The 23,177-nt window shown below is 39.3% G+C and overlaps 1 protein-coding gene across 1 annotated transcript in view; it reads right to left on the reverse strand.

Annotated features, from left to right (window-relative positions):
* The window catches only part of LOC122550751 (mitochondrial intermediate peptidase-like), a 156,126-nt gene that overhangs the window by 18,806 nt on the left and 114,143 nt on the right, over positions 1-23,177 (reverse strand). Inside the window, exons 15-18 of the mRNA XM_043691957.1 lie at positions 20,590-20,664; positions 14,433-14,552; positions 11,089-11,210; positions 7,685-7,758 (exon numbers count right to left, since the gene is read on the reverse strand). Of these exons, the coding sequence (XP_043547892.1) occupies positions 7,685-7,758; positions 11,089-11,210; positions 14,433-14,552; positions 20,590-20,664 (391 nt within the window). The remainder of the gene's footprint in view (positions 1-7,684; positions 7,759-11,088; positions 11,211-14,432; positions 14,553-20,589; positions 20,665-23,177) is intronic.

Consider the following 23,177-nt stretch of genomic DNA (forward strand, 5'->3'; position numbering starts at 1 on the left):
CGCCATACTATAGGAAGGATGTGGTGGCACTGGAACGGGTGCAGAGGAGGTTTACCAGGATGTTGCCTAGTATGGTAGGAAGATCATATGAGGAAAGGCTGAGGCACTTGGGGTTGTTTTCATTGGAGAAAAGAAGGTTTAGGGGTGACTTGATAGAGGTGTACAAGATGATTAGGGGTTTAGACAGGATTGACCGTGAGAACCTTTTTCCACGTATGGAGTCAGCTATTACGAGGGGGCATAGCTTTAAATTAATGGGTGGTAGGTAAAGGACAGATGTTCGGGGTAGGTTCTTTACTCAGCGAGTCGTGAGTTCATGGAATGCCCTGCCAGTAGCGGTGGTGGATTCTCCCTCTTTATGGGCATTTAAGCGGGCATTGGATAGGCATATGGAGGATAGTGGGCTAGTGTAGTTTAGATGGGCTTGGATTGGTGCAACATCGAGGGCCTGTACTGCGCTGTATTCTTCTAAAAAAAAATGACTTCCTTCCACCCAACTCGAAGATTCTGGGCTGGAAGGTGATAATTGGTAAGGCTCACAGTCAGGAACAGCATCCTGAAGGGAGTTTAAAGGGACACGGGCAGGGACTTTGATCCAGGGAGGACCGGTTAAAACAGTGAAGTGCAGGGGTTGGCATTAAAGGGCAGCTTCAGCCAGAGTCGTCTTGAGGCATTTTTAGATCAAAGACAGAGCTCATACACCTCATGGGCTTGCACAAAACTACCTGCAACTTTCAGCCATTAGGGGCGGCACAGTGGCTTAGTGGTTAGCACTGCTGCCTCACAGCGCCAGGAGCCCGGGTTCAATTCCTGTCTCGGGCAACTGCCTATGTGGAGTTTGCACATTCTCCCTATGTCAGCGTGGGTTTCCTCCAGGTGCTCCGGTTTCCTCCCACAGTCTAAAGATGTGCAGGTTAGGTGAATTGGCCACACTAAATTGCCCATAGTGTTAGGTGCATTGGTCAGGGGTAAATGTAGGGGAATGGGTCTGGGTGGGTTGCTGTTCTGAGGGTCGGTGTGGATTTGTTGGGCCGAAGGGCCTGTTTCCACACTTCGGGAATCTAAAACAGAAGGCAATGGAGTGGTCACGAATGGCCCCATATTTTAACAATGATTCTTGGCAGACCCTCCTTCAGGCTGTCAATGAACAACAGGAGGTTCTCCTGCAAACAAAGGTGGTCAGTAGTCATGGATTCTTGATAGGCCTTAGCTGCATTGCATGAAGAGAATGATAGACCTACATTCTGCAATGGAAAGTGAGGAAGTCTTTCATCAACTTGCATACGCAACTACGCAGGGGCTGGGGGGGCGGGGGCGGGTGTCTGTATTGTTTATACATGTGACATGTCTTTTAAGGATATGGATGATGCATGGTTCCTACAGGCCCACAATGCCAACTGAAGGAGTCTTGACATCCTGAAAGGCTTTCAGGGCTACTTGTTGGTTATAGGTTTGCAATACAACAAGACTAGAGACTATGAGTACCTACAGGGAAATAATCCACTTACACTTGTAATTCTTCAATCTCCCATTCATCTTACAGGAAAAGGGGGCCTATGACAGATCAAGAAAAAGTGGTATAGTGTCGAACTTGGCAGTGCTGATAAAAATGGAAGAGGAACTTCTGGATCTGGCCAATTGGTTGGAAAACAAAAGTTGGTGGTGTTGAGTTTCATTTGGATCCCCACCCAGAAATAGAGACCAAGGAACGTGATTGAGATGGGGAACAGCAGGTGTGTGTTTGGTGCAATAGGTGGAGATCACCACATCAGAGCCATGCATGCTGTATCGTCTGTGTCCAAGATGCATCTGCTTCCACTCAGCACTTTTCTTCTTTGCTGAGTTGCACTCATCCAACTTATTCCTTCAGCAGGTCACTTGCAGACATCATTGCCAAGGGCTAAGAGTTAACTTCTGAGAAAGAGATGATGATATTAGAGAGCACACTATCCTGTCCTTGCTCTGCATTTAGCATCAGCTCAGATATTCCCACCTGATGGCTGTGCATATGTTGGCCAAGACAGTTGCACCTACTGATTCGAACACTGCACAATCGCTGGCTTAGCTGCTGAAGATCATGTTAATCCAAGCCTCTGACAGTCATGGATGCAGATGTTACAAGCTGAGCCCCAGGCAGGTGGCAAGCTTCTAAAGGTCAGTGAAGATCTGGGGAAGATCCCAGAGGCTACGAATATCCTGGCAAGGACTGCAGGGGAGTCCATTAGGACCATGAGCATGAGTGCAGTTAACTTCCTCTTCTGAATCTATGGCTTCATCCATTGAGAGACTGGTGACTCTCAGGGATAGTAATACCCAGCAGTTCAGTCAGGGATTCTGGACATACATTCTGACCTGAGAGCTCACACACTGTCAATGATCACATGTAGGCACTGCCAGTGCAAAGGATGGACAAAGCACCTGGATCTGCCACTAGGTCCTCGTTCACCTGGGGTAAGCATGGAGGGCCAATTGGATCTGACATTGATGGCTGATTAGCAGTTGACTGCATTTAGGAGCTCAGCTCAGGGTGATCTTTTAACATAGGTTCATCCATTCCTCTAGGAGAAAGTGAGGTCTGCAGATGCTGGAGATCAAAGTTGAAACTTTATTGCTGGAACAGCACAGCAGGTCAGGCAGCATCCAGGGAACAGGAGATTCGACGTTTCGGGCACAGGCCCTTCTTCATTCCTGAGATGTTAAAGTTAAATGATGACAGTCCATTTTCACTACAGTTATAACATATATGGTACATTCACTTGGGTGTTAAATGTGATACAAGTTTTTTTTAATATCTTGTCCACTGGTTAATAACAAATTCTTGAATTTTATTAAATCTTATTGGTTTGGGTGACTTTGACTGGCTTCTGTGATAATATGAGTCAAGGTGGGTTTGTCTTTGTAAAACCATTATTCAAGAGCTCTTATATCACCATAGCATCTGGAGTCAGTGACAGAGGAATGGATGAGTTGAAACTGTTTTTGAGATATCCCATATTTAAACCAGATCAGAAAGTGAGGTAAATCTGTAACCTACTAAGGTGAGAAAATCTACCAGATCATGTGGCAATCAGGCAAATGATTGGCTGCCAATTGGCTTTCCACTGGAATTAGGACCCTTGAGTAGTAAGTTGGCAGTTCAAAACATAATGGCCTCACTTGGTTGCACAGCAGGAAGATGGAACTTGGGCTTTCATACCCAGAACTTAATTTAGGCAAGATTGGGAAGGTTACAGATTTCTGGTTGCCATCATTCCTCCTAATTCAGTTCAATTTCCGCCTATACCTTTTAGGTTCAGAAAACTGGACCACGTATGTCAAAAGGTTGTGGATTCAAGTCGACTCCAGACAGCCGAACACAAAATTCCACCTGACACTGCAGCGCAAGATTGAAGAAATGCTGTTCTTTTCAAGTGCCATCTTTCAGATCTAACAATTAACCACAGGCTCCATCTATCATTTAAGGCAAATGTAAAAAAAATCCCAAAGCACTATTTCAAAAAACAACGGAGGAATTATCACCACTATTCTGACCAATACTTATCCCTCAACTGACATCACACATATAAATCATATGGTCTTTGCTGTGTGCGAAGTGGCTGCTGTCTTTCATACATTACAATAATGACTGCACTTCAAAAGTATTTCACTGGCTGTGAAGTACTCTTGAATATCCTGAGGTCATGAAAAGGATTATATAAATGCAAATCTTTCTTGCTTTATTCCAGCTCCTTCCCACTACCACTGTGCAACTTTCTCTGAACTGACACCAATTGTGCTCAATTCCCCAGCCTCTTGCTGTGCTATTAGCCCTGATTCATTCCCTTGTTTCCATTGTACACTTTCACCTATGTTTCCTCTTCATAGCATTCCTCTTCACAGATTGAAATGATGCCATACTAAATGTCCCAACTGCACCCTGGATTTATAAACAATGCCAAAGGAGCTCAGCTAATTATTTCATCTTAACTAGAAGATTATTCTTTGATCAACAGACCATAATGGAACGTAATGGAAATAGTGACCCATGACAGGAAGCTCAACTTTCAATCGGCTTATCCAGATAGAATTTAACATAAATACAAAGCTTGAAACACATCTGTTCATGCTACAGTAACTATTTCTTACTAATCTACTATTCATAATTGAAGTTGCTGCTGGCTAAAATGATTGCTGTTCATAAAACGTTTTGAAGAATCCCCATGGTTGTAACCACAACTGTTTCCTTTATAGTTCAGGTTATGTTTTCCTGCCAGAGCAAATACAGATCAAGACTTTAAAAGTGTAATTCATCCTATTTGAGTTTTAAAAACTTAATGAAGTACGATACACTTAGTTAAAATAAAACTTGCATAGAACGTCAGCAATAACCTACTAAGGAGTGATGTGGAGGTGCCAGTGCTGGACTGGGGTGGACAAAATTAAAAATCACATAACACTGGAACCAACAGGTTTATTTGGAAGTACAAGTTTTTGGCTACCTGACATAGGAGGTGCTCCGAAAGCTTGTACAGAGGAAACTCGATTATCCGAATATCGGATTATCCGGCAAGATGACAATGTCCTGATGCTACGCTAGACTATGTCATCCAGCATTCGATTATCTGGAATCCGATTAACCGAACAAAATTCTCCAAGCCCGTGTCCTTCGGATAATCGAGGTTCCTCTGTACTTCCAAGTAAAGCTGTTGGACTATTATCTGGCATTGTGTGATTTTTAACTACTTATAGGGGACTGGACAGAAAACAATTGTGTTTGAAAATAAAATGTGATACTACTTTGAATTTAGCGAGGTGGGTTTCAAACCCATGAAGTAGCTACTTACTTTTCTCCCTTTCTGCTTCAACATAAATTTGAAAATAAAAATATTCTGTAACTGGTTAAAGATTGTACAAAAGAAGTACTCTACAGTAGTTCTCCAACTTGCCCTTCTTGTTAAGGCCTTACATTCACTCAAGTTTATCAACAATAACAGGGCTGAAATCAAGATTACAAGGCACGAATAGGGAGTCCTTGAGACCACACTAAACTAATCAAATACTTGGGATAAGGTGAACTCCCTGCTCTTCCTTCAGAACTATTGTTGGATCTTTTCTGTCCATTTTAGATGGAAGAAAGTGGCTTAGTTTATAAAGTCTGATCCCAAGGATCAGTCGACTACAAAAAAAGGTATTTTGTAAAATACTATTTCTGCAGGACTAGTTACTTCAACTTTGAATGCAGTTCCTTAACTTATTCATGTTATTCAAGTTTGAAAAAGTATGCCTGAGGAAGTCTGCGGTCATAAATGAGAGAATCACATCCCACTATACAGTTACTGAAATAATGGCAAACAAGTCAGACAATGTTAAAAAAAACACATACCATAAACAGACCAGGTGGCCCTACTCTTAAGCATTAACTTGATTTGACACCAAAGCAGGGAAAGTTAAAGCAGGAAGCAAAAACTCGAAATATCATCTTTCAAAAAGCAATAACCATATTTTTGATGTCAAATTCAAAGTTCCTCCAAGTCTTACCTTGCCAGTGTAAATTAACAAACCTTTAAAGAATATTTTGGCCCAATCAAAAAATACATTTGCTGAGATTTTGCCAAACATATTGATTTTCTAACCCTATTTTCTAATAGTTTTGCTGGTAGCAACTGCAAACACCAGTGTTGACCAGTTTTGTACAGGTGTACCTGGAATTGTAATTGCCATTGTGGATTTAATCTTCTAGCTTTAATTAATGGTGATGAACACTGCTTTTACATGTAGTGGTTTTTGTTTTGTAATTTATAATTCATTATTCTTTTGCTTGAACATTTCTGTGGTGTCCATTGCAGTGATTAAACTTTGGAAATAGAAAGCATTCTATTTGGGTGTACAATAACCTGGTACAGCAATTGCTCTGCCAAGGACCACAAGAAACTACAAGACATTATGTGCACAGCCCAGACCATTAAGGAAGCCAGCTTTCCATCCAGAGGCTCCATTTACACTTCTCACTGCCATGGAAAGGTTGCCAACATGATCAAAGACCCCTTCCCATCCTGGTAATGCTCTCTTCCAACCTCTTCTATCAGGCAGAAGATACAGAAGCTTGAACACACAGACAACAGGCTAAAGAACAGTTTCTTCCCCACCATTATTAGACTGCTGAATGGACCTCTCTAATTTCAAATAATGTTGATTTTGCTTTGTGCACCTCCTGGGCAGCCATAACCTTGTATGTTCACTCTGTCTAAACATCCTATGCCCTGTTTGCTATGATCTGCCTGTGGTGCTCACAAAACAAAGCTTTTCACTGTATTTAGGTACATTTAACTAAAGTACATCAAATCAAAAGAAATTAAGCTTTTGCTTCATCACTCAGATGATGATCCTCTTTCCTTCCTCCGAATATCTCCACGTTTTGAGACCAATGATGATAAATGACTATACAGACATGCCAATTCTTGTGAATTTATCAGAATGGAAGATGGAAGCCAGGCACCAGAAGCAGGTTTACAGCTGCAATTTGGGATTTTATTTTGGCTTTGAAATGATGGATTTTCATTTTGCCCTCAATGTCAATTATGAGGGGGCCCTAGACCTTAAGTGAAACTGACTTCTAGAACTTGACCTCAAACCTCACCATCAATTTATTGTCACAGCAGTCTCTTCACTACAGTGTACCCAGCTCTGACACAAACAGTTTGGACACATTTACACTGGTGTCAGTGCTGTAGACATGCTGGGATTGCCTTATTTTGACTCCAAATCATTGACTGTGAACGCTCCTGCTCAGGATACTGACCATTGAGTCAACTCCATCGTTAATAGTTTCAACCCCAATACCCAATTTATGTTTCAATTGAGAGGATTGAAAACAGAGAAATTTTGCAATGTTTGCCAACATCAGACAGATATCCTATTGAGGAGTGAGACCGACATGAAGGAGGAAACATCTGTGTGAAAGAAAGTCTGGATTGTGTTGAGGAAGATAGTGCACTGGGCCAGACAGGGTGCCTTTGTGACTTGGAGGCGAGGTTAACATAGTGCACTTTTGTGTGGAGGCAATAAATAACTTATATTTCTAGTTCCAAAATTGTAGTCATTGGACTTGGAGCCTGTGTTCAACACAACACGCAAAACTATTAGATTACTTACAGTGTGGAAACAGGCCCTTCTGCCCAACAAGTCCACACCGACCCGCCGAAGCACAACCCACCCATTCCCCCCTTCACCTAACACTACGGGCAATTTAGCATGGCCAATTACTGTAACTTTTATTCACAATACCTGAGCACAATAAAATCAGAGAATGGTTACAGCGTAGGAGGCAATTTGGTTCATGTTTGCTTTCTGCAACAATTCATCTTGTGCCTGCTCTGCCTTTTTCACATTGTTTTGCGAACCTTCTCACTTCAGATGATTATCCAATTCTTTTGAAAGTCTTGACAGAATCTGCACTACCATCATTCCATTTCCTAACCCGTTACTGCACAGAAAAGATTTTATCCAAATCACTACTGCTTCATTTGACATTCACCTCAAATTAGTGTCCTCTGGTTCTTAATTCTTCCAACAATACAAATAATGGGAACAGTTTCTGCCTATTTACTGTACTCTGCCCAGACCACTCATGATTTTGGATACCTTTATCAAAGCTCCAGCCCCAGCTGCTCTGAACTAGTGATTTTTAAAAGTGATCTTGTTTTACCTTCAACCATGAACATAGGTACTTTTCCACCACCGTGTGCCAACATCTCTTTGCGATAGCGGTCTCCCATAATCCTAAGGAAAGAGAAACAATGATTAACTTGCTCTGCAGCAAAGCTCCTAACCACCATTTTCAGAAGTCAGTTGGATCATTTTATAAATGTTGTTGCATCATCTTTAAAATTATACATTTACCACGCTACAAGAAAGTTATTAAAAAGAAAACTGTTTTCACTTCATTTCCTTTTGCTGAAAAGGATAAGTAGCACCTCTTCTAAATTTACCGTGATGTCACTGCATCTATAGTTTTTCTCATATAAATCCCAAAAAGTTCATTTACTCCTTTCTCTGGAAAGAGAAACTAACTTCCACATTACAGAAATTGATAATGTACAGGGCTTGGGCCTGAAAAATTAGGTTTTGCTTACAGGCATCCTATAGGACTAATCATGCTTAACATCTATTAAATGGCCACTGCAATGGAAGGAAACAGGGAAATTTTAAGCTTTTTCCTCAGTATTTCTCGCCTGTCATTAAAAGTGTTTAGCTAACTATAGTACTTTAAACAATATTAGCTTGTATTCATATCACACCCTAAATGTAATAAAACATCATAAAGTTCTTCACAAAAGAGCTATCAGGGAAAATTTGACACCAAGCCATATAGACATATTAGTATAGAAAAGGAAAGAAAGGTGGAGAGCTTTAGGATAACAAGTGCAGTGTTTAGGGACTTTGTAACTGGACACACAGCTCCCAACAGTTCTGAGGAATGGTCACTGGACCCATAACGTTAACTTTGATTTAGCTTCATAGATGCTGCCAGACCTACTGAGCTTTTGGAGCAATTTCTATTTTTGTTCCCAACAGTAATCTGTTTGCATTTGTCCTCCTTCCACTCTTCAATGGTTTCATTTGATACCAGTGCAGCATTTCTGACACTGAAAACCCTACTAACCTAGCACTCTTCAAATGTGACATTGCAATATCCTGAAAGTATCCTGATCATCTCAGTTGTTACATGTAGAACCAATTCATGAAGATGAGAACCAGTCCCAAATTATCAACTCCATAATGTACATTATGTCATTACATTTAGTTTTGTAATTATTCTTGAACTGAATTAACATAACTTTTTTTAATCTCATCATATCAGGGTTATATGTCTATGTAAATGGATACTTCACTTAGAATTTTTGAGACACCATTGTATTACCAGCATTGCACACCACAAGCAATGAAACTGTTTAAATATAATTTATGGTAGATAGCATGCAATAACAAATTTGCTACTGAATAATTTGGGTGTTAAAACATAATTTGATTATGGCCTGACAACAGTTGGTTTGTTTGTTTATCAAGATCCTAACAACTGCTAACAAAGTTTTTCAAACTTATTAAATAATTCAAAATTTGTGATCAGAAAGATATTTCAAAGGCATTACAAATAACAATAACTGGTCAACGGACTAACTGACTAATTTTGCTTCTTGTAGACTTCTCTGGTGCAATCAGAATAAAATACCATCGCATCATAAATGGTTACTCTTATGCCTAGGCTATTTTCATCTTCACCCACCAAGCCCCAACTTCTTAGGAGAGACAAAAAAAAAATCCAGAGACCTATAGCCTATTCAGGAGCCTTCTGGCAAAGAGTTTTCTTACTTTCATGTTTGCACATAATGGCCTATAATACTAAAGTCATAGATCATACCACACAGAATGAGGCCATTGAGCTCATGCAGCTCTTTGAATCAGCTATCCAATTAATTTATTGCAATGGATTACCGTTCACATGACGATAAGGAAATTTTGGTGAGTTTTGGGAAATTGTGTAACAAATTTGCCAAGTACATGCTAGTTGTAAAATCCAATTATACATGGATTGGCTTAAACATGAATTTTCTGAATTACCAATCAATTTAATTCAATTGACTAAAGAACTGGCACTATTAGCGTACATTGGAAAAGAAATAAGTCAAAGATCTATATACGTGTTAGATACAACAGCTTGTATACTCTCCATCACATTGAAAGGCAAATCAGAGCGGGACTAATACACTCAATGGTAACAATCTGGGGAGTACTGCTGAACAAAAAGACTTTGAAATGCAGGTGCATAGCTCCTTGAAAGTGGAGTCGCAGGTGGACAGGACTGTGAAGAAGTATGGGAGGTCATGTTGCTACTGTACAGGACGTTAGTTAGGCCACCTTTGGAATATTTTATGCAATTCTGGTCTCCTTCCAATAGGAAGGATGTTGTGAAACTTGAAAGGATTCAGAAAAGATTTACAAGGATGTTGCCAGGGTTGGAAGGTTTCAGTTACAGGGAGAGGCTGAATAGGCTGCGCCTGCTTTCCTGGAGCGCGGAGGCTATGGGGTGATCTTATAGAGGTTTATAAAAACATGATGGGCATGGGTAGGGTAAATAGACAAGATTTTTGCTCTGGGTTGGGGCAGTCCAAAACTGAAGGGCATAGGTTTAGGGCGAGAGGGGAAAAAAATTTAAAAGGGACCTAAGGGCTAACATTTTCACGCAAAGGGTGGTGTGATCATGGAATAAGCTGCCAGATGAAGTTGTGGAGGCTAGTAAAATTACAACATTTAAAAAGCATCTGGATGAGTATACGAATAGGAAGGGTTTAGAGGGATATGAACTAAGTGCTGGCAAATAGGACTAGGTTAATTTAGAATATCTGGTCAGCATGGACGAATTGCATTGAAGGGTCTGTTTCCATGGTGTTCATCTCAATGACTCTACAACTTGATATACACGCATTTTCCTTGATTCCGACATGTAAAAAAAGTGGTAGTCAGGCTTCAAGTTTATTTTACGTGATAACTATTTGTCAGAGTAAATTTGGCAAAAGACACACACATTTTAACTATATACTATCAAGAATTTAAATGAATTATGCAATTGACTGCCATTATATAATTTTTGTTGCTTGATCAAGCAGTGGCTTATTTTCTCATTCCATACCCTTAAAGGAAATGCTGCTCACAAATCAAATATTCTAAGTTACCATTTTAAAACTTCAATTGTAGCTTCTTCTGATCTTCATCCTTTAATGGATACAGTTCAATCTATAGGAGGCAGCCATTTGACCACTGTCTACCCCATCTTTTCAAGCACAGACGTAGATCTCTGCCCATGGTCGTCACTTTTTCAAATTTTTGTGTAAAGTGTACAAATTTTGAAAGTGATTACTGAATCCACTAGCATGCAGCACATTGCAGATCATCATGATTTGCTGTGTCAAAAAATTTCAATTTTCTTTGCACAATTGCCTTCAGTCTGCGTTCCTGGCTTCCAAATTCTGAGGTCGCCCTTTCCAAAATATAAAGCCCCATTTCTTCATGATTGGTCACAACTTAATGTTAAGTTCTCCTAAATTTTCTGACCTGTTAAGTGGGTCCTTCATGAAACACTGCTTCCAAACCATGGAGGCTACTGCTCTTGACATTAGATAGGAGTAATACTTAGCACCATATCCAACAAGGTGGCTAAAACGCAGTTGCCATGCCTAAAAAGAAAACAAAACTGTAAGTCTTTGCTCAACCCTTCAGAATCTGAATATATACTTATAATATTTATATGTTTCCAAATCCTTTGCTTCAAACCTAAATAACTATAATTATAAAATGTGACCTAACTGCAGGTCCGCACACTGTTCATAGGGAACTAACATTTGCCTCAGTATAAAGAAGAAATGGTAAAGTACACAAAATGTGTAATCATATAATACATATGGTGTTCAGTTCTTTTGATTGCAGAACAAAAAGGATATTGTAGTTATTGAAAGGATAGAGGAGCACTATTAGAATGATTTTGGATAAGATAGAGGTGTAGGGTTATTAGGGCTGATTATGTATCTTGGGCATGTTATCACTAGAAAAGAGAATGGTGAGAAATTATATAATTGTTGTTCACAAGGCTATAAAGAAAACTAGATAAGATAGACTATGACAAGTCATTTCATTTCATCAAGCCCAGTATAATCAGAAGACATAGCAAGTGCTTGAACAGTGGTCAATCCAAAATGAATCAGTGTAAACAGTATTTCTGTGAGCAAATGGTCAATCTACAATTCCTGAGAGAAAGGTGATTGCACGTTGTACTGATTAATTCAAATACAAATTAGATAAACTTTTTTTAAAAAAAAGTAATAGTTTGGGTTACAGGATGGGAGATGTGAAAAATGTTAAGTGTAGTATACTTTGGAGGCTTTGGACATACACATCATAAAAGTTTCAACCACTGGGAGCTCATTACATCATATTGTAGTCTTATTAATAGCCATTGCCGAATCAGGTTTGCAGAGGGTGAATGAGAACATCAGACTGTACTTAACCAGAAATGAGCTAAGTTCACATTTCAGGGAGCTTCATGGAAGGTCTGTGAGCTCCAATGAGTTATTTCACAAAATTCTCTACTGCCAATCATGATGTATGCATCTCACTTGCCCCTCGGGCCAAGCTCACATTGTCATGTGCTCAACAGCAGCTGAATTGTCTGTAATTTGTGCACCCAGCACCATACTCTCAACCCAGTAGAGCATCAGGTCAAATGCTGCCAGCCAGGAATAGCCCTTTGCAGTACATACAGTGGGAGGGAAACAAAAAAGAAAAGCTGAGGACTTCTAAGTGGCACAGGTGACATTTCATTGGAAACAGAATTTCACAGTTGTAAAGATATTGCTTTTTATATCATCACCTGTCTAACTGACTGTCATAGTGTCAGAGAGATGTTCAGCATGGTCAATTAAATTATACCAGCTACTTGTCTTTAGAATCATGATATGTTAGAACCCTGTCAGAAGAAGTGTGTCCTTTCCCTATATCCAGCAGAGCACAATATCAATGTGGGAGCATCACATGTTCTCAAGCCTACAAGGAGTAGGTAATTTTAACTTATATTGAACAAGAGGGAAACTGAACTTAAGAACAAATAAAAAAAACTGAAATTGCTCCAGGAATAAATAGAAGAAAGTGAGGACTGCAGATGCTGGAGATCAGAGCTGAAAAATGTGTTGCTGGAAAAGCGCAGCAGGTCAGGCAGCATCAAAGGAACAGGAGAATCGACGTTTCGGGCATAAGCCCTTCTTCAGGAAGAAGGGCTTATGCCTGAAACGTCAATTCTCCTGCTCCTTTGATGCTGCCTGACCTGCTGCACTTTTCCAGCAACACATTTTTCAACCAGGAATAAATAGGTCCTTCTTACCTTTCAGCCAACAAAAGATTTATAGACAGAATAATGATGATGATTTCTCACACAGCTCTCATGGATTGGAACTAGGCATCAATTAAGACCTATTTGGCTTGTTGCACCCCGACACTGGACTTCTCTATCAGGCCAAATGTGACATTTCTCCAGCACTTCGTCCTCATCTTCCTCCTCAGAAGACTGCTGCTGCTTTCCCAGCTCTGTGGCATTCATCACATTCCTCTTTGCCTGCTCCAGTTGTGTTCTGCACAGCATGCAATAATTATGACTCACTCTGCCTGGAGTACCTACTAGGTCTCCCCAGACCACTCCAGACACTGGAATTTCATCTTCAGGAGACCTATCATAACTTTCACTTGACCCTGGTGGAAGAATGAGTCGCAGTGTATCCACATGTAGCCTCAGTCAGGGTGTTGGTATAACAGAATCATCAGCAATGGCTGCAGATGGGAACCCTGGTCTCCCTGTAACTATCCTTTTAAGGCATTCGGCCCTCAAAACAAAGTAGGAACCTGAGCATTATCAAAGATGTAAGCATCATGGCAGCTTCCAGGGTATCTGGCAGAGACGCATAAGAAGAAGTAACTTGTAAGTTGGATGACTTGTAAGTTTATTGAATGGAACTGTTTTCAATTGGTGAACTGTGTTGTGTTCTGATATAGTGTTCTTAACACTACGTACAGTTTATCATACCATGCAGCTGGGGAAATCCAGATACATTGCCGAAGTCTATGTCCAGTCAGCAGCACTGAACTAGTCATAGGAAAACAAGAGAAAGCAATATGATCTGGCATAAATTACATTGCTAACAGGCTTAATGTACTTGTGGGCTTAAGATTGAGGGGTCCCATACAGGTTCCCAGCCCTTCAAGCCTGTTCCAATATGATCATGGGCAATCATCCAACTCAGTACCATGTTCCCACTTTCTCCCCATACCCCTTGATTCCTTAGCCTTGAGAGCTATATCTAACTCCTTGAAAAGATTCCATGTTTTAACCTCAACCACTTTGTGGCAGAGAATTCTACAACCTCATCATTCTCTGGATTAAAGATTTTCTCAACTTAGTCTTACGTGGTCTACCCTGTATCCTTATATTTACTTTTGGTGATAAAGAGTCCCCCAATATACCTTTAAGTTGCAAACTGAACCTTTTCTAGTCAAAAACAATTTCTTACTTCCAGTTGTTCATTTCAGTAGAACTGACTTCACATTGCAACTAATCATGCCCAAGATCATGAAATATATTGTTATTTAATTGCAAAATAAATTTACCTTAACAAGTACATTGAAGCTCCCTGACATGGAGACAACTGAGCCTGGATTAAAATGTAATGTTCATAATTTAACAGAAAAATACTTTTGCTGCAAAGTTCAGATTAAGTGATTACAGTAAACATGGATTGAGATAAAAAGATCAATTGATTTTTAAGTGCAATCCATATAAAATTACAACATATGCTTAACATAAATGTGAAGTGTTATTTCTGAATGAAAAATCACTCAAGATTAACAAAACTTACCGTGTTTTCTACGTACGGCAGTCCGTAAAAGTTTTCTTGGGTTTCCTTTAATATCTCAGTGGTTGATTTTGGTAAAGGGTACTTTCCATGGTAGATTTGATCCAGGACTGAATAGAAGATCTAATTTAAAAGAAAATATATTACTGTTAATGCAGTTTACCATGGTCTAATTAAAATACACTGTTTAGTTGGTTAATACAAGACATGTTATTGAATTTCATGTGGTAAGAACATCTGGTCTTCTGATATTAGTATTCCGATAATATAGTGATATACAGCAATGAAAATCATAAATAATAGAGCACAAAAGGAGATCCTTTGCCAATTAGGTTTATGTTCATTCAATGTTTAAGATTCTTTCATAGGAATGGGTGCAGGCCATTCAGCCCCTAAGCCTGTTCCACTATTCAATGAGATCATGGCTGCTCTGTGGCCTAGCTCTCGATGGGCCTTTGATTTTGAACTAACAACTGATCCAGCATCCACTGCTATTTGTGGAAGAGTGTTCAAACATCTACCGCCCTTTGTGTGTAGAAGTGCTACCTAACACCTCTCCTGACCCATCTGGCCTAATTCTCAGACTATGCCTCCTAATTCTAGAATCCGAACTAATGGAAATAGCTTATTTTCACCTACGTTGTCTTTAGCTGTTCATATCTTGAAGACCTCCATCAGATTACTACTTAGCCTTCTAAATGCTACAGAAAACAGGCCTAATTTGTATAATCTTTCCTCATTAAGTCGAGTTATCGTTCTTTGCTTCTGCACAAACTTACGAATAGCACCCTTTAATTTATAATAGCTCTCCATGTAATCTCTCTCTCTACATTCTTGTAATCTTATATTGTACTCCCTCCAAAGTCAACATATCCTTCTTAAGGGTGGTGCCCAGATCTGCTCTCCGTATTCAAGTGGGGTCTAACCAGAGTTTTGTAAAACTGTAGCATAACTTCTACATCCTTGTGGGATGGGGACATTGCTTGGCCAAGCCTGAATGACAATTGGCAGAGTGGCAGGTACATGGCAGAAGACATTTAATGCATAGAAATGACAGGTAATATATTTTTATAGGATGAACATAGAGAGGAACAGTATAAAACAAAGGGTGCTACTCTTAACTTTGTGCAGGAGCAAAAAGACTTGGGTGCACATGCGCATTTATCAGTAGAGTTTAGAAGACATGTACAGAGTCCAGACAATGAAACATACACTTATCCTGGGCTTTATTAATTGCGGTTTAGACTACTAAGGATGGAGGTTGTATTAAAGTTATACAGTCACAATTCAGACCTCAGCTGGACTACTGGGTACAGTTCTGAGTGCCACACTGACTGAAAGATGTGAACAGCATGGAGAGAATGCAGAAGAGGGTTAAAAGATTGGTTCCAGAGAAGAAAACCTTCAGTCGTGAGAGTAGATTGCAGAAGTTGGAACTTTTTTTTTCTTGAAGAGAAATGGATTAAAAAGAATCTGATAGACATTTTCAAAGTCATGAAGAGGGTGGGGGATATATTAGCTAGGATGTTGCCATTCATAAAAGGATCAAGAAGAGGGCACAGCCTTAAAGTGATTGCAAAAGAAGCAAATATAAAGAGAAAAAAAACATTTTTCACACAGTGATTTGTTAAGAATCTGGAATGCATTGCATGGAAGTATAGTGAAGAATGTTCAATCGAAGAATTCAAAAGGAAATTTGATGATTATCTGAATAGAAAATATGTACAGGGTTACAAGAAAAGGTAGGAGAGTAACACTAAGTTATTATGCTCCTTGGGAGTGTCAGTACTGACACAATGGGCTGAATGGCTTGCTGATACATAAAAATTGATTGCCCGTGAATTGAGGGCAGTTAAGAAACAACCACATTGCTGAAGTCTAGTGTTATATGTAGGTCAGACCGAGTAAAGCTCACAGATTTCTTTTCCTAAAGGAGTCCAGTAAATCAGAGGAATCCAATTAATGCCAAATCTCCTCTCTTTCTCCAGATTCACATATCACATTCTCACTCAATGTATTCATGAAAGGAATTAGTGGAATTGAGTTAGTTTCTGTCAGCCCTTTAAGCAATGCATTCCAAACGTTAACCACGATTTTGTTAAAGTCTCCTTAGAGTCGTTTGCTGTTCACCTTAAATCTGTGCTCTCAGCCAATGCAAACATTTTCTCTCTTTTTAAATACATTTCAACTCGTGATTGACTGAGACTGTGTCAAAAAATGTTATTTCCAATTATTCTAGGGAAGCGAGGGCCTAGTGGATTTATCACTGGACTGTTAATCCAGAGATCCAGATAATGTTCTGGGGATCCGGGTTCAAATCCCGCCACGGCAAATGGTAGATTATGAATTCAACAGAAGAAATTCTGGAATTAGGGGATCTAATGATGACCATGAATCCTTACCTGGTCTGGCCGGCATGCAATTCCTCAGCAATGTAGTTGACTCCTAACTGTCTTCTGGGCAAATTAGGGATGGGCAATAAATGCTGCCTAGCCAGCGATGCCCACATCCCATGAATGAATAAAGAAAAAAACTGTAACAGTCAGAACTCTTCAAGTCCACAGCAGGGTTACTTGTATGATTAATTAATAAAGTAAATTTTAAAGAAACACATGTCAAATCAAGTGGCATGTTTTTGTTGCAGCAAATGGGAGTTGTTGGGCACCAAGGGATCTAGATTGCACACATTTGTTGCAAATCTTTGCAGTTTGAGAAACGTTGAATCTGAGTAAAGTTAAGTTGGAGTCTGAGCTGCAGACATTTAGCCACATTAGTGAGGGGGGAAAGGTAGCAGAAGGTGCTCACACATCTCAGATTAGGTAATTCAAATTTGGTCTGTTACCAGGGACGAGAGTGTTTGACTGCAGTTGAGGTAGAAATGGACATCCAAGGGATAGCTTTTGATTATCCTCAGCTTATTATGGTTGCAAGCTGTGTAGATGAGTGGAGCAGCAGGGAGAATGTGTACAGTGAACATTTTAAATGAGGGGCAGCAATAGGAACAATATCATGGTGGGGGCCAAAAAAAAAAGGAAGATAGGTACTGTTCCCTATAGCTGAGAGTTTGAACTAGCCCTCGCTCAAACATAGACAATAAAGCTGAATTCCAGAGGTGAAATGAGCACGATGGTTACATTTGACAGAGTGTAGCATTAAGAAGTCCAAGCAAAATTGTATTCAAGGGAATCAAAGACATCACTGCAGGAGCTCTTTAGGGTAGTGTCTCAGGCACAACCATCTTCAGCTGATTCATCAATGACCTTTCCTCCATCACAAAGTCAGAAGTAGGAATGTTTATTGATGTTATTCAGTGCCACTGCCATTCACAACAAGACTGGACAATATCCTGGTTTGGACTGACAAGTTGCAAGTTACATTTATACTAAACAACTGACAGACAATGACTATCTCCAGCAAGAGAGAATTAAATTATTGCCCCACCACATAATGGGCGGCATGGTGGCTTAGTGGCTAGCACTGCTGCCGCATAGCACCAGTGTCCTGGGTTCGATACCCACCTGTCTGTGTGGAGTTTGCACATTCTCCCTGTGTCTGCGTGGGTTTCGTCCGGGTGCTTGGGTTTCCTCCCACAATCCAAAGATGTGCAGGTAAGGTGAATTAGCCATGCTAAATTGCCCACAGTGTTAGATGCGTTAGTCAGGGGTAAATATAGGATAAGGGAATGGGTTTGGGTGGGTTTCTCTTCGGATGGGCGGTGTGGACTTGTTGGGCTGAAAGGCCTGTTTCCACACTGTAGAGAATCTAATCTAATTTAATCATAATTGAATTCCCACTATCAACATCCCAGAGTTACCACTGACCAGAAACTGACCTTGCCTGATCATATAAGGACTGTGAACACAATAACAGGTCAGAGGAATCCTGCAATGGGTAACTCATTGCCTGACTTCCCAAAGCTTGACAACATCTACAAGGCATATTATCAGGAGTGTAATGGAAGAATACTGCTTGCTTGAAACAGTGCAGTTCCAACGTCACTTAAAAATCTTGATCAAAGCAGCCCACTTGAATGGCACCACATCCACAAAAATTCATTCCCTTCACTATTAATGATCATTAGCAGAAATGTGTATCATCTAAAGAATGCACAGCAGAAATTTACCTTAATGGCACCTTCCCAATTCGCTGCCGTCTCAAAGAAGGGCAACAGATACATGGGAACATCAGCATCTGCAAATTCTCTTCCAAACCACTCACAATCGTAACATGAAAATATATCACCATTCCTCCACTGTCGCTGAGTCAAAACCCTGGAACTCCCTCATTAATGGCATTGTGCATCTACCTACAGAAAATGGAACTGCAGCAGTTCACAAAGGCAACTTACCACCACCTTCTCAAAGGTAGCTATGGATGGGCAACAAATGCTGGCCCAACCAGCAATGCCCTCATCCCCTAACTGAATATAAAAAAATGGGCAAAAATTTGGCAGATGGCATATAATGTGGGAAAACAGGAGGTTATCCACTTCATTTGGAGTAATAGAAAATAAATATTATTTTGAGAATAAAATATTATTTAAATAGAGAGGGACTACAGAAGCTGTGTAAAGAGGAACTTGGGTGTTCTTATTCATAAATCTCAACAAGTTAACACATAGGTCCAGCAAATAACCAGGAAGGCAAAATGGTCTTTACTTAAAAGGGAATTTTTGCTACAAATGTGCAGAGTATTAGTTAGAGTACACCTAAGGGTTTTGCATGAAATTTTATTCACCTCATTTAAAGAATTATATTGCTTGCATTGGAAGCATTTCAGAAAAGATTCACTAAGCTGATTCCTGGTATATGCAGGTTGTGTTTATGAGAATGTCACAATGAGGAAAGGATTCAGCAGGTTAGGATGATCCTTGCTGGAGCTTAGAAGAATGAGAGGTGATTATCTTGAAACAAGATTCTGAGAGGGCTTGACATGGTAGATGCTGAAAGAATATTTCCTCCTCTGGGAAAATGTTAAACTAGAGGACACAAATGTAAAATAAGGACTTACCCCTTTTGAAAGCAGAGGAGGAGGAATTTGTCCTCATGGAGGATAGCTGATCTTTGGATTTTCTACCCTCAGAGAGCTGTGAAGGCTTGGTCATTGAATAATTTTAAGGCTGACATGGACAGATTTATTAACTAGAAGAATGTCGAGGGTTATGATGAACAGGCAAGTCAGTGCATAGAGTCTAAGATTAGATCATCCATGATTTCATTGACTAGTTGAGCATTCCGATGTGCCATATGGCGTACTCCAGTTTCCATTTCTCACTTCTCTCAAAACAGTATTCAATGCTACATTAACTGTAAGTATAAAATATGAGATTAATAGATTTTAGTTACCCAAAGGTATTAAGGCACAAAGGGCAAAGTTAGAAGCATAGGATTAGGTTTGAGATCAATCACAATCTCATTGAAAGACAAGAGGGGCTGAGAGCATTAAAGATCTACCCCTGCTGTTGTATACCTTAAGTCTCCTTCTAGTATATGTTATTATAGCTAGGAGTAGGCAGGTGACTGGCCATCAAGTATCCCCTAAAGTGCCCTTTATCATAATGTGCGAAATGCTGGTCCAGGAACACCACCTTCAATTTCCCCTCCCTTCCTATGAAGGGATGTGTTACTGACACTGAAGTTCTTTCCTGAGAGACTGGATGCCATTATTCACTGGCATAATAAACAATTAGAGCATCAACACAGCCCTCAGTTCATTTCATCATGTTATCCTAAGTTGAAGAGAAATAAAAAATATTTCATTTCTCTTTTGGATAATATCACATTTATATAATAATCTGCCCAGTGTCTGAGTTTCTTAGTATCATGATACCAGGCATAATGAGACAAATAAATATTTCCAAATTCTCAAAGTACAAATAAAGTTAACAGAAAAAAATTTGGAATATACCAAGATTGACAAGTGCTAAATAATAGACATATAGCTCTGCTGTTCCTTGTATGAAGGCCCACAATTTATAAGCCCAAAGTTCATCTCATTTGAGCAGAAGTCTTAAAGTCAGTCCAAATATTTAATTATGTTCACTCGAACCAGTGGTGGATGCTATATCGTCTATCAAATACTGGTTTTCAAACTTAAAACTTAAAGTAGGATTAGGAAAAAAACCCCATTAATCCAAGATAATGAAACTAAATTTACCTACCTGAAGTTGCAGGTCTGCAGCAGCACAAAGCTTCTTAGATTCACAAAGCCGAGAAACCATATTCTGAGGCAATGGCTGCAAAAGCATTCAAGAAATGTACAATGGTTACACATTTAGTTTTCTCGGTGAATCAACTTTTCTGCTTTCATAAAATATTAATATTATATTATAATATTATAATTATATCATAATATTGATATTATTATTTCATATGCATATCTCTTAACAGCATTGCAGCGTATAACCATTTTTGCTTGAGTTATGGTTCCAACTGATGTTCTTACTGGATATGTCAGATCACAGACTGAAATCACGCTTGACAGATCATAATTCTTTTCTGTTTTGGTTTTAATAATGGTCACTCACTGAAAAATAAGCATGTAATGCTGCAGGTATTGTTATAACAATAAAACAAAAGTTTATTAACAAAAGAATTAAGATAGAATAAACTAGACAAGCTATATAACATAAATTCAGAGATCTTTAAATACGGAATACAAGTATAATCACATTAATCCCATAACACTCGTTTATAAATTAAATAAATTAAGGCAATTCCCTATACAGAACCTAAAAATATACCTTGTATAGCAAATCAAAATCATATCATCTATAGTACCCTAAACACCACTCGCACAGCACTCACAGTAGAGTCCCTGTCGCTAACACCTCAACAGGTTTAAGACACTTGTGACTTTAATTTAGACTCCGAAGACAGATAACATTTTTTCTTGGAGCTATTCACGCACCTAAGCTTAAGCGTACTTAGCTACAAATGACCTCTTTAGGATTTTATCCCAAAACTTTTGGTATGGGACTAACATTAACTCTTTACTTCAAGCTAATCTTGTTTCACTATACCTTTCCCTTCAAAGCAGCACCAAAACTGTTTTCATCCATGATTTCACAGGACCATTAAAACTACAGTCTGGTTGAAGAAAAAATAAAATCTCTCTCTGCTATGGATGTTTCCTCCAAGCATAAACAAAGACAAATTCTGAGATTCCTAACAAACTTTGAGGTCCCATAATTTATGTTGATTGGTCGTAAAACAATCTAACGTAAATACTAATGTTTTAGAGATGCACAGGTACCTCCCAAAAACTGTTTTGAAACAAATTACCTTAGCTACAGAAATACAATAAATTAACTTTAGACACAAAAATATCCACGTTTCTCATACAACCCAGAATTCAAGAACCTAAATGTTTAAGAATTTATTTTGAAAATATATATAAATCACATAACTTGCATCACACTTGACTCCAAAATATGCAACTGGAATAGCACCACTGCCAATCCAAGACCTAGACAAATAAAGTTACGTAATTTGGCAATTCAGTACTATTTGTTAATCACACTATAAACAATAAAATAATGGAATTTTTGAGCTGTAGGAGAACTGTACTTTGCAGCTTTTTTTATTCATTTGTTTACTGGATGTGGAGCATTGCTGCAATGATATGAGCATTTCTGACAAAATCAGTATTTATGGCGAAATCAACATTTATGCTGTCCCTACTAGCCCCGAGAACAGTTAAGAGTCAATCACATTGTGGATCTGGAATGACGTGCACCAGACCAGGTAAGGTTTCCTTCCCTAAAGGACATGAGTAAACCAGATGAGTTTTTCCAATAATTGGCAGTGGTTTTATGGTACTCATTAGACTCTTGATTCCATTTTTCTTCCTTGTTGAATTCAAATTCCACCATTTCTCAGTAAGGGATTTTAACCCGGGTCCCTACAATATTACCCAGGCATCTGGATTGATAGTCTAGTTATAATACCTTTAGGCCATCACTTACTCTAATGGTTAAATTAGAAGCACCTAATGAAGCCACTGAATTAAAGAAGTACAAGCTAGTCTCAGATTAACCTACAGCACTAATGAAATCGGCCAGTTACGGTCCAAGGTTCTGCTTGCTAACTCATTGTCCTAATGGATGACTGAGATTAGCTTCTGACTAAGTATAATTGCCATCGTGATAATTTTGACCTTATCTGTGTTTGCCTCAACTTATTGTCTGATAAAACCCATATTCATCCATTTATGTCTAGACTTACTATTCCAAACTCTGCTGACCAGCATCTCAACTTACATATTATATAAGCTTGAGTACATCCAAATCTTTGCTATTCTGTTCTAAATCTCAAGTCTCATTTACTTATCACACCATGATTGCAGATATACATTGGCTCCTGATCCAGCATTATCTTGAATTTAACTTTGTCATTGTTTCTTTCAAATCCTTCTATGGCTTCAACCTTTCCCTATCTATGAAACTCCTTCCACCCTACACTTTCCAAGATATCTGCACACCTGGCCTCAAGTAGCCAAGATTACAACATGCCAACGTGAAGTCACTTCTTGGGCAAGGAGAAAGTGAGGACTGCAGATGCTGGAGATCAGAGCTGAAAATGTGTTGCTGGAAAAGCGCAGCAGGTCAGGCAGCATCCAAGCAGCAGGAGAATCGACGCTTCGGGCATGAGCCCTTCTTCAGGAATGAGGCAAGTGTGTCCAGCAGGCTAAGATAAAAGGTAGGGAGGAGGGACTACACCTCCTCCCACCCTGCCCCCTGTAAAAACG

This window comes from Chiloscyllium plagiosum, chromosome 6, assembly GCF_004010195.1.
Source record: "Chiloscyllium plagiosum isolate BGI_BamShark_2017 chromosome 6, ASM401019v2, whole genome shotgun sequence".
Lineage (NCBI taxonomy): Eukaryota > Metazoa > Chordata > Chondrichthyes > Orectolobiformes > Hemiscylliidae > Chiloscyllium > Chiloscyllium plagiosum.